Source organism: Eumetopias jubatus, unplaced genomic scaffold, assembly GCF_037043125.1.
Source record: "Eumetopias jubatus isolate StellerSeaLion01/CBP00866 unplaced genomic scaffold, mEumJub1_p1.0 scaffold_10, whole genome shotgun sequence".
NCBI lineage: Eukaryota > Metazoa > Chordata > Mammalia > Carnivora > Otariidae > Eumetopias > Eumetopias jubatus.
Genome location: NW_028274816.1, coordinates 63,276,478 through 63,291,013, shown reverse-complemented (window position 1 = coordinate 63,291,013; position 14,536 = coordinate 63,276,478). Strand labels below are relative to the sequence as shown.

Below are 14,536 nucleotides of genomic sequence, written 5' to 3'. Positions count from 1 at the left end.
CATGCTCCCAGCCTCTAACATCCACCATTCCACTCTGTTTCTATGAATTCAACTTTTTTTTTTTTAAAGATTCCATCTATGGGGCGCCTGGGTGGCTCAGTTGGTTAAGCTTCTGCCTCCGGCTCAGGTCATGATCCCAGGGTCCTGGGATCGAGCCCCGTGTTGGGCTCCTTGCTCAGCAGGGAGCCTGTCTCTCTCTCTCCTGCTCCCCCTGTTTGTGCCCTCTCTCTCGGTCAAATAAGTAAATATTTTTAAAAAATAAAGGTTCCATGTGTAAGTGATGTCATACAGTATTTGTATTCCTCTAACTGATGCATAATGCACTCTGGCTTCATCCATGTTGCCCCAAATGGCAGATTTTCCTTTGCTTTCTTTATGGCTGAATAATATTGCATTGTATATGTAATACATATATTATGTGATTTATGTTCTATATATCACATTATATCTACGTATATATTACTTTATATATATTTTTATATATGTTATATATGTGTGTCACATTTTCTTTGTCACTTATAAATCAGTGGATACTTAGGTTGCTTGCATGTCTTGGCCACTCTGAACAATGCTGCAGTGTGGGGCATTGTATGGGGGTGCAGATGACTTTGAGATAGTGATTTCACTTACTTTGGGACACTTATATTCTCTGGGTTTCATTCTCCTCATCCGCAATTCCGAGACATAGGTTTCTGACTATGAAATCCACCTACAGATGAGAAAATGAGGCTCAGAGGAAAATAGTCGTCTTGCTGGAATTGCAGGGTTAATAAATGGCACATATCAAGCTTCAACACTTACTCCCCAGCTCCAGCCCCCATGACTGTGCCGTTTAGCCACATGCCATGCAGTCTGAGCTTGGCATGATTTTTGGGCTGCGTGGAGATGTGTGGGGACAGCCAGCATGAAGCTGGAATGTGCGTGCAGTGAGTGAGCACCTGGGGAAAATTAGAAGAATGTGTTTAACCGGAGGGGCTTGGTGAGAACTGAGAACAGATCATCTCCTTAGCTATTCAACAGATATTTTTGAGCTACTTCTGTGTGTGCCAGGTCCTGGGGAACGTAACTACGTATGAGATAGATGTTCAGCCACTCAATAAAGAAAGCCAGGCTTCGTGTTAGGTGCTGGGGAGAGAAGCATGGGCAAGACAGAGGTTCGTGCATGCTGTAAAGGTTGATGGAGCATCTAATGCGAGCTGGACAGGACACCAGGTGTTGAGACGCCATTAAAGAGAAGGCTTGCCCCGCTTCCGAGGAAGGCATCCCTCTGTTCCTCCAGGGCAGCATGATGTCAGGGAACAGGTGTGATTTTCCTATTCATCCCCAAATCCGAGCTCAGTGCCTGCTACAGTGCCTGGTGTGGTGAATTCTTCTCTCTGGCTAAATAAATGAATAAATGTGGGGGCCATGCCTCAGGGGAGCTTGAATGCTGTGACAGCAGATTTTAAGCTTCACGTTGTATGTAACAGGAGTATAGAAACAACTGCATGATGTGGGTTCATCTGGATTCCTTTAACAAACACTAATGCCCGTGGACTTAATCATGTGACCGCCCCAGTGCCCAGAACTTCCGTGTATTGTGTCATTTATTCTTCACAAAAAACCCTTGTGAGAGAGAAGTTATAGCACCGTATAATGGGGAATAAGTTGAGCTGGGCATTAAATGGAAAGGTGTCTACTCCCATGGTGCGCACAGTCTATAGAAGGAAATAGATTACTGAAGAAAAAGTAAAGTCGATTTAATTCCAAACTGTGTATAGTGGAGGGGGTGGCTGGTTACATTCTTTCTGGCCATCACGGGAGGGGATTCTGAAAAGATGATTTTTGAGTGGAGACCTGAAGGATGAGAAAAGTCCAGCCAGGGGTGCCTGGGTGGCTCAGTCATTGGGTGTCTGCCTTCGGCTCAGGTCAGGATCCCAGGGTCCTGGGATTGAGCCCTGCATCGGGCTCCCTGCTCTGTGGGAGCCTGCTTCTCCCTCTCCCACTCCCCCTGCTTGTGTTCCCTCTCTCGCTGTGTCTCTCTGTCAAATAAATAAATAAGATCTTGAAAAATTAAAAAAAAAAGTCCAACCATACCCACAGCTGGGGGGACCGAATTGTGCAAGTGTAAAAGCCCTGGGGTGAGAGGGAGGTTTTGAAGCTGGACTTAGCGAGCGAGAAGATCAAAAGAAGACAGGGATGGAGATGTAGCCAAGAACCAATCCTCACAGACCTCGGGAAAGGAAACCAGTGATACAAACAGCCAGGGAACAGCATCTCAAGGGGCAGGGATGGCAAGTGCAAAGGTCCTGAGGCAGGACCAGGCATTGTGGATGCAGCTCCACAGAGAAGAGGTCAGAGGGTAGTTGGGCCAGACCAGTTAGGGCGCTGTGGGCCTCCTAAGGCCCTGGGATCTCCTTCCATGCTCTGGCGGGGGGGGGGGCATTCAAGGAGGACCCTGCGTGTGGCCCGAGCTGATCTGCCTTTTGATAAGATGCCTCCCCTGCTCTGCACAGCGCACGTTGGGGAGACAGAGCCCGGGCAGGCGCAGCTCTGCTCCTCACGGCCTCTCCTTACCTCTTGCCCTCCCAGAGGCCCCTTCCCCCAGCCCGGGTTCATGCCGACGGCCTGGGCTCCCCCGGGCGCCCCCGAAGCCCCACCCTGCGCCAACCAGAGCTGCGCCCCCCACGACCTGGTCCTGCTGGGCTTCGCGCACGTGCCCACGCTGCGGCCGCTGCTCGCTGCGCTCTTCCTGGCCATGTTCCCGCTCACGCTGCTGGGCAACGCGCTCATCGTGCTGCTGACCGCCCTGGACCCGGCCCTGCGCGCGCCCATGTACTTCTTCCTGCGCCACTTGGCCCTGCTGGAGGTCTGCTTCTCGCTGGACATCGCGCCCCGGCTGCTGGGGACCCTGCTGCGGCCCGGGTGGGGCGTGTCCCCCGCGGGCTGCGCCCTGCAGCTGGTCCTGGTGCTGTCGTGCGTCACGTCCGAGTGCTTCCTCCTGACAGCCATGGCCTGGGACCGCTACGTGGCCATCTGCAGGCCCCTGCGCTATGGCGCCATCATGAGCCCCCGGCTTTGCCACCTGCTGGCCGCCACGTGCTGGCTGGCCGGAGTCCCCGTGTCGCTGGTCTTCACCATCTGGCTGTTCAGCTTCCCCTTCTGTGGGCCACGTGGCATCCGCCACTTCTTCTGTGACATCGCCCCTCTGCTGAGCCTGGTGTGCGGGGACACCAGAGTCTTCGAGGCCAATGTGTTGGCGGCCACTGTGCTGGTCATCATGGTTCCCTTCTGTCTGATAGCCACGTCCTACACTGGGGTCTTGGCCACCGTGCTTCGGATGCCATCCGCCACGGGGCGCCACAAGGCCCTGTCCACATGCGCCTCCCACCTCATCGTGGTGGTTCTGTTTTATGGCACCACGGGGGTCATCCACTTGCGACCCAAGGCCAGCTACTCCCCAGAGAGCAAGCAGGTGGTGTCCCTGTCCTACACGCTGGTGACCCCCATGCTCAACCCCCTCATCTACAGCCTTCGGAACAAGGAGGTGAAGGCTGCCCTGGGGCGGGTGTGTTGCCGACACCAGGAATCTGGACCCCAAGAGTGATCTCTTCAGGAATTGTTGATGGATGTTTGACAAGGATCTGTGTGAAAATACAGATTGTGGTAGAGTACTCTGACTTTTTTCTGGAAAACTGTATTTTTTTCCTCTTCCAGTCATGGTAGTGCTGGTTCTTTCTGTCCAAGAAAAGGCTCATGACAGAGAATTCAGTTCCTGATTACAATTATTTGGTAGTGGTAGACAAATTAACCTAATTTGGGTCAACTAGAGTGTATTAGGTAGCAAGTGCCGCAAGACTGCTGTGTGGAACCTAGAATGCGGTGTATTAAAGCATGTTGTTTATTCCCATGAATCTTCAATCAGCTGAGGGTTAGCTAATCTAGGTTGAGGTCATCCAGGTGGTTTTTCTGATCTTGGCTAGGCTTGCTCATGCAAATGAGTGTTGACTGTCATAGACTTGGTGTAGCTAGTTTGGTGTACACGTTTCCCATCCTTTTCCTGGGACCAGAGCTCCAGCATGATTTTTCTCATTACAATAGCTGAATGAGAAGGCCTGGTTGTTCAAGTGATTTTCAGAGCTTTGGCCATGTGACACCCAATAAGATGGCATTAGCCTATGCAAGTCACATGGCCATATCCCCATAGTCATGGGGTAAGGAAGTATACTCTGTCTCTTTGTGGGAGGAACCCTGAGGTTATATGACAAATGATATTGACAAAGGGAGGAGTGAGTAGTTTGGGGCTTTAGAACTTACTTCAGAGAGCCAGACACTGAGATTTTTGTTCAAACTTCTCTTTGTTCATAGCTGTTAAGGATGTAAGCTTATAGATGCCATCAACTATCTGGTCTTTAACAGGAGTTCCTGCTTGATAAAGGAGTCATTGCAAAGAGAATCAGAACCAGTGGTGGTGGATGGGGGGGAAAGATGTGGTTCTAATGATTTTGTTGAGTTTCTGGATCCAGTCATGCCTGAAATCTGTCCTGCCCTTGGGAATTCCTCTTACGTGAACCAGTAAATTTGTCTTTTACTTAAGCCAACTTGGGTTGGTGTTCTATCCCTCTCAGTGCCCTGATTTACTGATCTCTAATAATTAGCCTGGTACATGAGTTACATCATTTCTTCTCTCAAGCTCAGAAAGAGTATTTTTTTGAATATAGGTAAATGTATCAGAGGAAAAGTTTCTTCACTTCAGTTTATGGTCTACCTTTGAAGGGATCTGTTTTTTCTAGAAGACAAACCTGGATTTGAATTGTCACTCTTCATTTTCTTGGTTGTACAAACTAGGACTTGACTTCCCTGAGCCTCAGGCTTCTCATCTGTGAAGTGGGAGTAGTAACCATACTTACCACACCAGGTTGTTACCATTAAACAAGGGGATGTGTGGAAACACCTAGCACAGTGCTTGGAATACAGTTGGCACTCAGTTAATGGTCTCCATTCATTATGCACATAGCTATCCTCATAGATTAGGAACCCAAAGCTCTATCTTTGGGAGGAAATGTACTATGGTATTCCCAGGAGGCTGGATTTGGCACTGGGGGACTTGGGAGTTCAAGTGTGGAATGAAATCCTTCCATGTGGGTTGGACAAGTCTCTCTGAGGCTCAGTCTCACCCTGTATAAATGGGAAAGGGTTTGAGGAAGAACCCCTGCCCTTCTACCACCCAGGTCTCTAATGAGACAATCATAAAAAAATACAACTACTGCCCAAGGCTGAATGAGTTTCTGTTCTTGGTCATCAGACCAGTTCTGCCAAAGTTTTCACCTTTCCCAGGTGTTTTCCCCTTAGTTTGACATCAAGTAACAAACAAGTGTGTACTGAACATCAGCTATGTATCAGGCACTTCTTGAGGCTCCCAGGACACTGTGGTGAATAAGACAGCATAGTCTGGGCCCTCATGACCTTTCAGGAATGTGCAGCATTTTCTTAAGATGTGGTTCAGAAACACCTGGGGTGGTCGTTGAGCATGGAGATGTCACACCCAATGTGTGTAGGTCGGCCCCACCCCATCTACGGCCATACCACCCTGAACGCGCCCGATCTCATCTGATCTCGGAAGCTAAGCCGGGTTGGGCCTGGTTAGTACTTGGGTGGGGGACCGGCCCCACCCCGATCTACTGAATCAGAAACTTTGAGATCACAGTCCAGGAATATGTATTTGTGAAAAAGTGCCCTGGGTTATTCCAATGTAGAGATGTGGATCTACTAGTCTAAAGATCCCTCCTTAGGAGGGAGAGGACAAAGAAGGCAAACACATCAATCCCAATGCAGACACTAAAGGGAAAATGGTCTACAATCTAACCAAACTCTCTTCCCTACCCTGAATCTCTGAGGTCTTCACCACTGAAATCTGCTCAACCTATCTCTATGGACAGTTATGACCAAGATAAGGAACCTCAGTTCTACTATCACTTGGAATATAGAAGTGGTCATTGGGCCATCAACCCTGTGCCCAGTACAGCTGTGGAGAGGAAGAGGTAAAAGGCTGGGCCTCCTGGTACTGGATAAGCCACCCCTTTCCTCAGCCATGGGGCATCTCTCATGACATCTGTTGATTTTCCTGCTGTGCACTCATTCCCCCTTCTTCTGGTAACTGTAGGTGGATTTGTCTTTGGGAAGCTCCATGCATCCTATCTCCTACAGTCTTTTGTCTTTGGCAGTTTGATGGAAGTAACTTCCTCTGCCTTCACCATGTACAGGGTGTTGGCTTGGTAACCCCAAACTAAGCCACTCCTGCACTTTCTCCCTGGAATTGGATCAGTGATTGAAACAAGCACTGAATATGGAACTGACGGTTCTCAGTGGTTGGCCTGGTACTTCTTATCTGGTTTACCAAAAGTGTCCTGGTCCATGATCCTGGCAAAATATGGTTCTTCAGCAATCCCACAGTCTCCAACCACTTTCTTGGCTTAAGTGACCCAGAGTTAGCTTCTCTTTTGAGCAACCAAAGGACTTAAAATGATACTGCATCAGCCCCAGTTTCCCTGCCTGACACTGCAGTTCTGTTTGGCCTGGACCCAGTGGCTGCCAAGGTCACTTTACAGTGCTTTTCTCAAGAAGATGTTCTTGGGTTTTTTGTCCTTCTCACCATTGTTTCAGGTTCTTCTTGAAAACATGACCCAGTTGTTACTGGATTTGAGAACCTCATGGACTCATAAACCCTGACTTTTGAGCCCTAGTCTCTAACTCAGACCTTCCAACAACCGAAGAACACGAGGAACCCTTGGGACAGTTGGTTCCAGGCCGCCATTCTCCCAGATCCCTCCTCTTACATCCTGTCTCCCCTATCCCTGGATGTATCATGAGAAAGCTGTCTGAAGTCAAGCCTATATTTTATGGGACCCAGAACTTTCTAGGAAGTGGGAAGCAGAACTCTAGTTTTATCCTACCCATGCCCCATCATCAAACATCCCTGGAGTATGCACTAGGAGTCAAGCCCTGTGCTTGCCTCTGTGGATACAGAAAGAAAAGACAAGTTTCTTCTTCTGAAATAACTTTTTATAGATGAGGCACAGAAGACAAAAAAGAAGTTATAATTTAGTGTGAAGCATGTTGTAGTAGTACACTGAGTCATTATTTTGAACATTGGGATGGAGATGAGCTAGTATGTATTGAGTACTATGCGTCAGTCACCACACTGGACATGTGACATATTTGCGAATATAATTTTCCAGAAGATGTCTTGGTTTAATGCCTGTCTGATGGTAATAATATTATTGCTTCCATGTGCAAGGTATTTAATCTGCACTGAGCTCAGAGACTTACATGCGTTAAATAGTTTTATCCTCTCAATGACCCTAGGAGGAAGCAAGCGTTATCTTATTTTATAGGGAGGTTCAGAGACAGAGTAAATCATGACAGTTCTGCAGCTATTGAGATTTGCTTCAAGAGCTGAATATCGTCTTCCAGTCTCCAACTCTGCAGAACATTTCCACAACCTCATTCGGAGCATGAGTGGTTAACCAACACTGACCAATCACCTACTGTGGTCCCAGAAGTAATTACATCACACCATACTATTTTATCAGAGAAGGGAACTAATTCTTTGTGGCTAGAGAAAAGAGAGGGTTCATAAATATTTTTCAAAGACTGAAGTTTCATGTGAAATTTAAAGGGTTGAATTAGATTTCATTGTGAGAAAAGGCAATGTCTTGTCGGAAAGAATAGTTTGGGCAAAGTTCCTTAGGAGTAAATGTACTTTAGACCTCTGGATGTTGGTGTGAGCAAGGATAAAGGTGTGGAAAGACTCCCACAAATATCTTAAGGTTGGATATAAAGGTTATAGTGATTCTTTTTTTAAAAAAAGATTTTATTTATTTATTTGAGAGAGAGATCATGAGCAGGGGGGAAGGGTAGAGGGAGAAGCAGACTCCCCACTGAGCAGGGAGCCCGATGTGGAACTCGATCCCAGCACCCTGGGATCATGACCTGAGCCAAAGGCAGACGCTTAACTGACCGAGCCGCCCAGGCGCCCCGGTATAGTGATTGTAATTGTGTAAAAATATACCTAACATAAATTTGCCCTTGTTAACCATCTTTAGGCATACAGTTCTCTGGCATTAAGTACATTCACACTATTACGCAACCATCACTGTCATCCATCTCCAGAACACTTCATCTGGAAAAATGGGAGCTCTGTACCCATCAAACACGAATTCCCAATTCCTCTCTCCTCCAGCCCGTAGCAGCCACCATTCTACTTTCTGTTGCTAGGAATTTGACTACTGTAGGCACCTCATATAAGTGACATCACACAATCTCTCTCCTTTTGTGGGCTGGCTTATTTCACTTAGCATAATGTCTTCAAGATTATCTGTGTAGTAGCATATGTCAGAATTTCCTTCCTTTTTAGGGAGAGCTAAATTCCATTCCATGTATATACCACAGTTTGCTTATATCATTGCCTCCATCCTTGTACACGTGGGTAGCTCCCATCTTTTGGCTATTGTGAATAACACTGATGTGAACACGGAGGTGCAGATACTCATTTCTGCCAGTACTTTGAATGGGCAGCATCGTCTTGGCATCTAATTTCTCCTGGAAAGTTCTCTCCTGTAGTCCTCAGATGCATTAGTTCTTCTTAGAACAAGTTATGAACATGTGTTTCCATGACCAGACTTATCAACCAAAGGCAGGAATGGTTTACCACTCATCCTTATACCCCAGGACCCAAACACAAGACCAGGCATTTGCAAAGCAATCAGTCAATGCACAATGGCCTGAACTGAGGGTGGTTCCAAGGCTCCGCCTCCCCTTAAGCATCCACAGAGTATCAGTAAAAGTGTTTTTCACATCAACTCTTCTCCAGATCTGCAGAGACCAGGGGAGGTCTCTGAGGTCCAGAGCTCCAATTTAAGCCGGCCTCCCTGCCTCCTTCTCACGGTGAGGAGAGTCAACTCAGCAACTTAGAGCATCCAGAACCACGAAGAGAAACAACAGTGGGAGGAGTGGATGCCTCCTTCAGGAACAGCTTCTTCCAGCATGGACTGAAAGGTGACTCCGCTCTTTGGCATCTCCTCCTCCAGGTGGGAGCTGAATGCACCTGAGCATCTGAGCCTCTTTCAGGAGCAGCATCAGCAAGAACAGATCTGAAGCTGTTGTCCTTTGACCATCACACAAGGAGACCAAATGTTCTTCTTGGGGGCTGAGGACAAGGAACAACAGGGAGAAACTGTCTTTTATAGAATATCCAAAGCATACCAGGTACTGACTCTGAATACTTTAGAAATATTAACTGATCTAAGCCTCCCTTAGTACTTATCCACATATTGTACATTAATTTACAAGGCAGAATTAAATGGATTGAGTGACTTTCCTAGAGTTCCACTGCTTTAAAGTTCTCGAACACTTTGAGGCTAAAACCAGTTTGATTCGTGCCCATATAGCCACCACTTTTGGCGCACTGCTTCTTTGCACAAAGCCCCTTACTTAATAAATAATTACCATTAAAGACTTTATCAGCCAAGGGTCTGTCTTCTCATGAGAGAAATTCCTTTTTTTTTTTTTAAAGATTTTATTTATTTGAGAGAGAGAGAGTGAGAGAGAGAGAGCACATGAGAGGGGAGAGGGTCAGAGGGAGAAGCAGACTCCCTGCTGAGCAGGGAGCCCGATGTGGGACTCGATCCCGGGACTCCAGGATCATGACCTGAGCCGAAGGCAGTCACGTAACCAACTGAGCCACCCAGGCGCCCCTCATGAGAGAAATTCTGAGTTTCATTTAGAACAACAGGATTGAAACCCACTTCTGTATAACTCTGAGCTCAAGCTTTAACCACAACACTATGTTGCCCCTCTTCTGACAATGGGGAATTGTATAGTTCAGGTGAGAGATGGTTATCTATAGTTTTGAATAACATACAACTGAAGTTAAGTAGAGTACTCAAGACGACAGATTAAACTCTGTGGCCCAGATTGCTCTGCGGAACAGGAATGTGTTCTTACTGACCACCATATCTCCTTTGAACCTAGCACATCTCTTAGCAAAGAATTTGTGGATAACAATTATTTTTGAGATGGAACAGTCCCTGAATATCTAGTTTTGGGATTTGGGATGCTAATGTGACCCTCTAGGGGTGCACTCGCTGGTTTTGATGCAGATTATCCAGGGATCTCTTGGTTCATCTGAAGTCCTAAGTTAGGAAAGGCAACTCGGAAAAGGATTTGTGGAGGAGGTGCGTGTTGAGTGGATACGGACGAGAAGATAATGAAGATCAGAGGCAGAGCCAAAAAGAGGGGAAGCAAGAAATCTCAGTTGAGGGGAAGGACTGAGGTGGAATGGGAAATGGAAGGTGAGCGGACTCCTATCCAGGAAGTGTTTACTGGGGTGCACGTTCTGCCTGACAGCTATAAAGTGGGTTGGTGGAGTCACACTCCTGAGCCTTGGCTGCCCAGTCTGTGTTCGTGCAGTGACGTACACAACATCTCTGTGTCCCGAGGATTAAATTAGCTTGTGCTCCTTATGCCTTTGCAAAGAACCTTAGGACCTACAAATCCGGCCTCTCGGAAGACTCTGATGCTCTACAGCTAGGAGACAACTTAGAGCAACAAATTCTTTCATGCAGGAAGTTCACCCAGGTTCCCGCTAACATAACTTGAGAGATTGATGCTCAGGACACCTTTCATCCCTAACATTGCTGTGCAGAGTAGACATCTTTCTTATGAAAACTTGGCAGATACCTCTGTCATTAGTTTATTCTCAGTTATTTTTGCTTACATAGCCTTGAACACCAATCTCACGGCCCCCTCTAACCTGGAATTTATTTTGTTGTTGTTGTTGGTTTGTTTGTTCATCGAATCTTTCTCATAGGAAATCAGTGGCCACAGACATGGACTATATGTGTCTTCTTCACCCATGTATTCCCAACACCTAGCATAGAAAGGGAAGTTTAATAAATGGCATCAAATGAATTCTGCAAATGATAGCCTGTAGTCAGAAGGATTCTCTAGTTGAGTCACTTGTCAGCTCTTTACTCCCCATGTCCCAGGTGTAGACTTTTCAGGCTTGATTGTGAAGATAAAATGGAATGGGGTTGGCACAGCGTAGACATCTGGCCCAACTGTGTGTTCTTCGTAGTGTTGTTGCGTCCTGGGCAAGTGAATTCATCTGTTTGGGCTCCATATCTGTCTTATGGCATAAAACCAATGAATATAAGTAGGTTTTATGGCAAGTTACTAATGCATGCGAGAGGCTCAATGAGTTATGGAAGTTTCCATTATGAGATTGTATGTCCCAGTGTACATTAACAATTTTTTTCTGTCAGCCTCAACTTCCTGAAATGTATCAGTAGGGGAAATAATGCCTATGTGTATTTATGATCACATACATTGATACAATAAGTGACATTTCAAGCCTTCTGCTGAAAGGCATGTCAATCTTTTTGGGGATTCCTCCCTCTTTGCTCTTCTTGAATATCATCATTGGTGACCTACAGCCTAATGCAATTCTCAAAATAAATTTGCATTGAGAAGAGGACCATTTTCAAACAAAAGACCTGATCATCTTGCTCTACTCCAGATTTATAGAATACTCCCAAATTCCTACATAGAGTATACTAAGAAAGGAAAAATATAACCTACAATAAGCACTTTTTTGGAACAGAAAAAACAACAATCCTGTTTTCTTATTTGGTATAGCAGTGCCTTATTTATTATAACAACCTCATGGGAGGCCAATGATTTTCTCCCAATTTTCAGGCAGTCTGATTATATAAGGGCACAGACTTAGGCCAATTTGAGTAAAGACTGTGATCTCATGCTGAGAGTTTGGTTCACAAATTCTATTCAGCATTTGTCTGTAAGAGTCAATTTTCAACAGAAGCTGACCTGGCCCAGTCTTAGGGTCTACATACACTGTGAACATACTCCTGATTTTTTTCTTAACTACTGTGTCTCTGAAGAAACCAGAATGTCAACAAACTTGTCTCTCTGCAGAGGGAGAGGTCCCTGGAGTCAGGCAACATGACCAGAGTTCAGGAGTTTGTCTTGCTGGGTTTGTCCACCAGGCTAGACATAAGGGATGTCCTGTTTGCCATCTTCCTGACCCTCTACCTGCTGACCCTCCTGGAGAACACGCTCATCATCTACCTCGTCTGCAGTCACAGCGAGCTCCACAAGCCCATGTACTTCTTCCTGGGCAACCTCAGCTGCCTGGAGATGTGCTACGTGTCAGTGACCATGCCCAGCCTGCTCGTGGGGCTGAGGACTGGACCCTACCACATCTCCTTCACAGTCTGCATGACCCAGCTCTTCTTCTTTATAGTCCTCATCGGCACGGAGTGCACCCTCCTGGCCTCCATGGCCTATGACCGCTATGTGGCCATCTGCCACCCACTCCACTACCCACTGCTCATGAGGCCCCAGGTCTGCCTGGGCTTGGCCATGACTTCATGGCTTGGGGGGCTGTTGGTCTCAGTGGTAAAGACATCTTGCATCGCCAGCCTTTCCTACTGTGGCCCCAACGTTCTCAACCACTTCTTCTGTGATGTCTCCCCTCTGCTCAACCTGTCCTGCACCCATGTGGCCCTGACTGAGCTGGTGGACTTCATCTCTGCCATCGTCATCTTCTGTGGAACACTGTTGGGAGCCCTGGCCTCCTACTCAGCCATCGGGGTGGCCGTGCTCCACATGCCCTCAGCCGCTGCCCGGCGCAAGGCCTTTCCCACCTGCGCCTCCCACCTGGTGGTGGTGGGCATCTTCTACTCAGCAGCCCTCTTCATCTACTGCCGCCCCAGCCGCATCAAATCCATGGACCTCAACAAGGTGCTCTCAGTCATCTACACGGTGGTCACGCCCATGTGCAACCCCATCATCTACTGCCTACGGAACAGGGAGGTCCACGTGGTGCTTCGGAAAACTCTCCACTGGCCTTGATCACAGTCTTGGGTCATTGACCTCTCGTCTCCTGATTGAAGATCTGCCATGGCCACGAGATTCCAAACATAACCGAAAGGCAAAAGAAAAACTAGGGGAGTATGTTTCCCATCTAATAAACAATGAGTTCATTTCAATCAAGAACAAAATCTGAATTACCCATGGGACAAGTGAACAATGTCTACGAGAACACAAGTCGTCAAAGATAAATGATAAGTGACTGGTAACTCACATGACAAGATGGTCCACTTTATCAGTAAACCAAGAAGTGCAAATTTAACAACCCCATCACTTGATTCCTAGAATGACAAATACTTAACAAATGTTTCTATGTGTTCCCGCGAGTAGAGATAGATTATGGATACAGAGATATTCATAGCATCTTTGTAATGAAAGAAAAATCAGAAAAACCCATTATCCATCCAAAATGGATGGATTAAATACATTATATTCATTCTGAGATAAACAGTGGGGCTATTGAATAAAAGGAAATAGATTTATATCTTTGACATGCTGATGTGGCCGATACATATATATTAAATAAAAAATTAAGACAGGGCTTTTTCTCAATCCCTTCCCCATCCCTTTGCTACTAGCTATTACCTATCTATATTCCTTTCTTAAAGATTTTATTATTTATTTGAGAGCGAGTGCATGCACACGTGAGTGGGGGGAGGGGCAGAGGGAGAGAGAGAGAGAGAGTCAAGCAGACTCCCTGCTGAGTGTGGAGCCTGACCTCACCACCCTGAGATCATGACCAGAGCAGAAATCAAGAGTTGGATGCTTAACCAACTGAGCCCCGCAGGCTCCTGACCTATCTCTATTAACAGTGCCTTAAAAAAAAAAAGATTTTATTTATTTATTTGAGAGAGAGAGAGAGCGCACACACGCACACATGAGCAGGGGGTAGGGGCAGAGGGAGAGGGCAAAGCAGACTCCTTGCTGAGCAGGGAGCCCAACACGGGGCCCCATCCTGGACCCTGAGACCACGACCTGAGCTGAAGGCCTAACCGACTGAGCAACCCAGGTGCCCCAGTAGTGCCTTTTAATAAAGAGAAGCTCTCAATTTTGGTGAAGTCTAAATTATCAATATTTAAATTTAGTTATTGCTTTTTACATCCTAACAAAATCTGCCTATTTCCTGGTCGCAGAAAACCATCACCTAGAAGGTTTATAGTTTTAGCTTTCTAATTTGTGCGCATGATGCCACCCAAAAAATGTGCGTGCGTTTATGTGTGTGATATAAGTTGAGCTTTATTTTTTCCTACATAATCCAGTTTCACCAAAATGATTGTTGGAAAGACCCTCCTCTTAAATTGCATTGGCAATTTTCTCAAAAATCAGATTGAGCATAAAAATGTGGCTGTTTCTTTTTTTAAATATTTTATGTAAATTCAATTTAGTTAACATATAATATAGTATTGGTTTCAGGAATAGAATTTAGTGATTCATCAGTTGCGTATAACACCCAGTGCTCATCACATCACGTGCCCTCTTTAAAGCCCATCCCCCAGTTACCCCGTCCCGCACCCACCTCCCTCCAGCAACCCTCAGTTTGTTTCCTAGAGTTAAATCTTTTACGGTTTGCCTCCCTCTGTGTTTATCTTATTTCATTTTCCTTCCC

General features: G+C 46.4%; 2 protein-coding genes across 2 annotated transcripts; both read left to right on the top strand.

Annotated features, from left to right (window-relative positions):
• The first annotated feature begins 2,596 nt into the window (after positions 1 to 2,596).
• Positions 2,597 to 3,586, top strand: LOC114202502 (olfactory receptor 10A7-like). The gene has a single exon (XM_088027034.1). The coding sequence runs from the start codon at positions 2,597 to 2,599 to the stop codon at positions 3,584 to 3,586; it is 990 nt and encodes a 329-aa protein (XP_087883160.1).
• Positions 3,587 to 11,982: 8,396 nt separating this feature from the next.
• LOC114204057 (olfactory receptor 6Z7-like) lies at positions 11,983 to 12,912 on the top strand. Its single transcript, XM_028097273.2, has one exon. It carries the CDS (start codon positions 12,001 to 12,003, stop codon positions 12,910 to 12,912), a length of 912 nt encoding a protein of 303 aa, XP_027953074.2. The 5' UTR covers positions 11,983 to 12,000.
• The last annotated feature ends 1,624 nt before the right edge of the window (positions 12,913 to 14,536 follow it).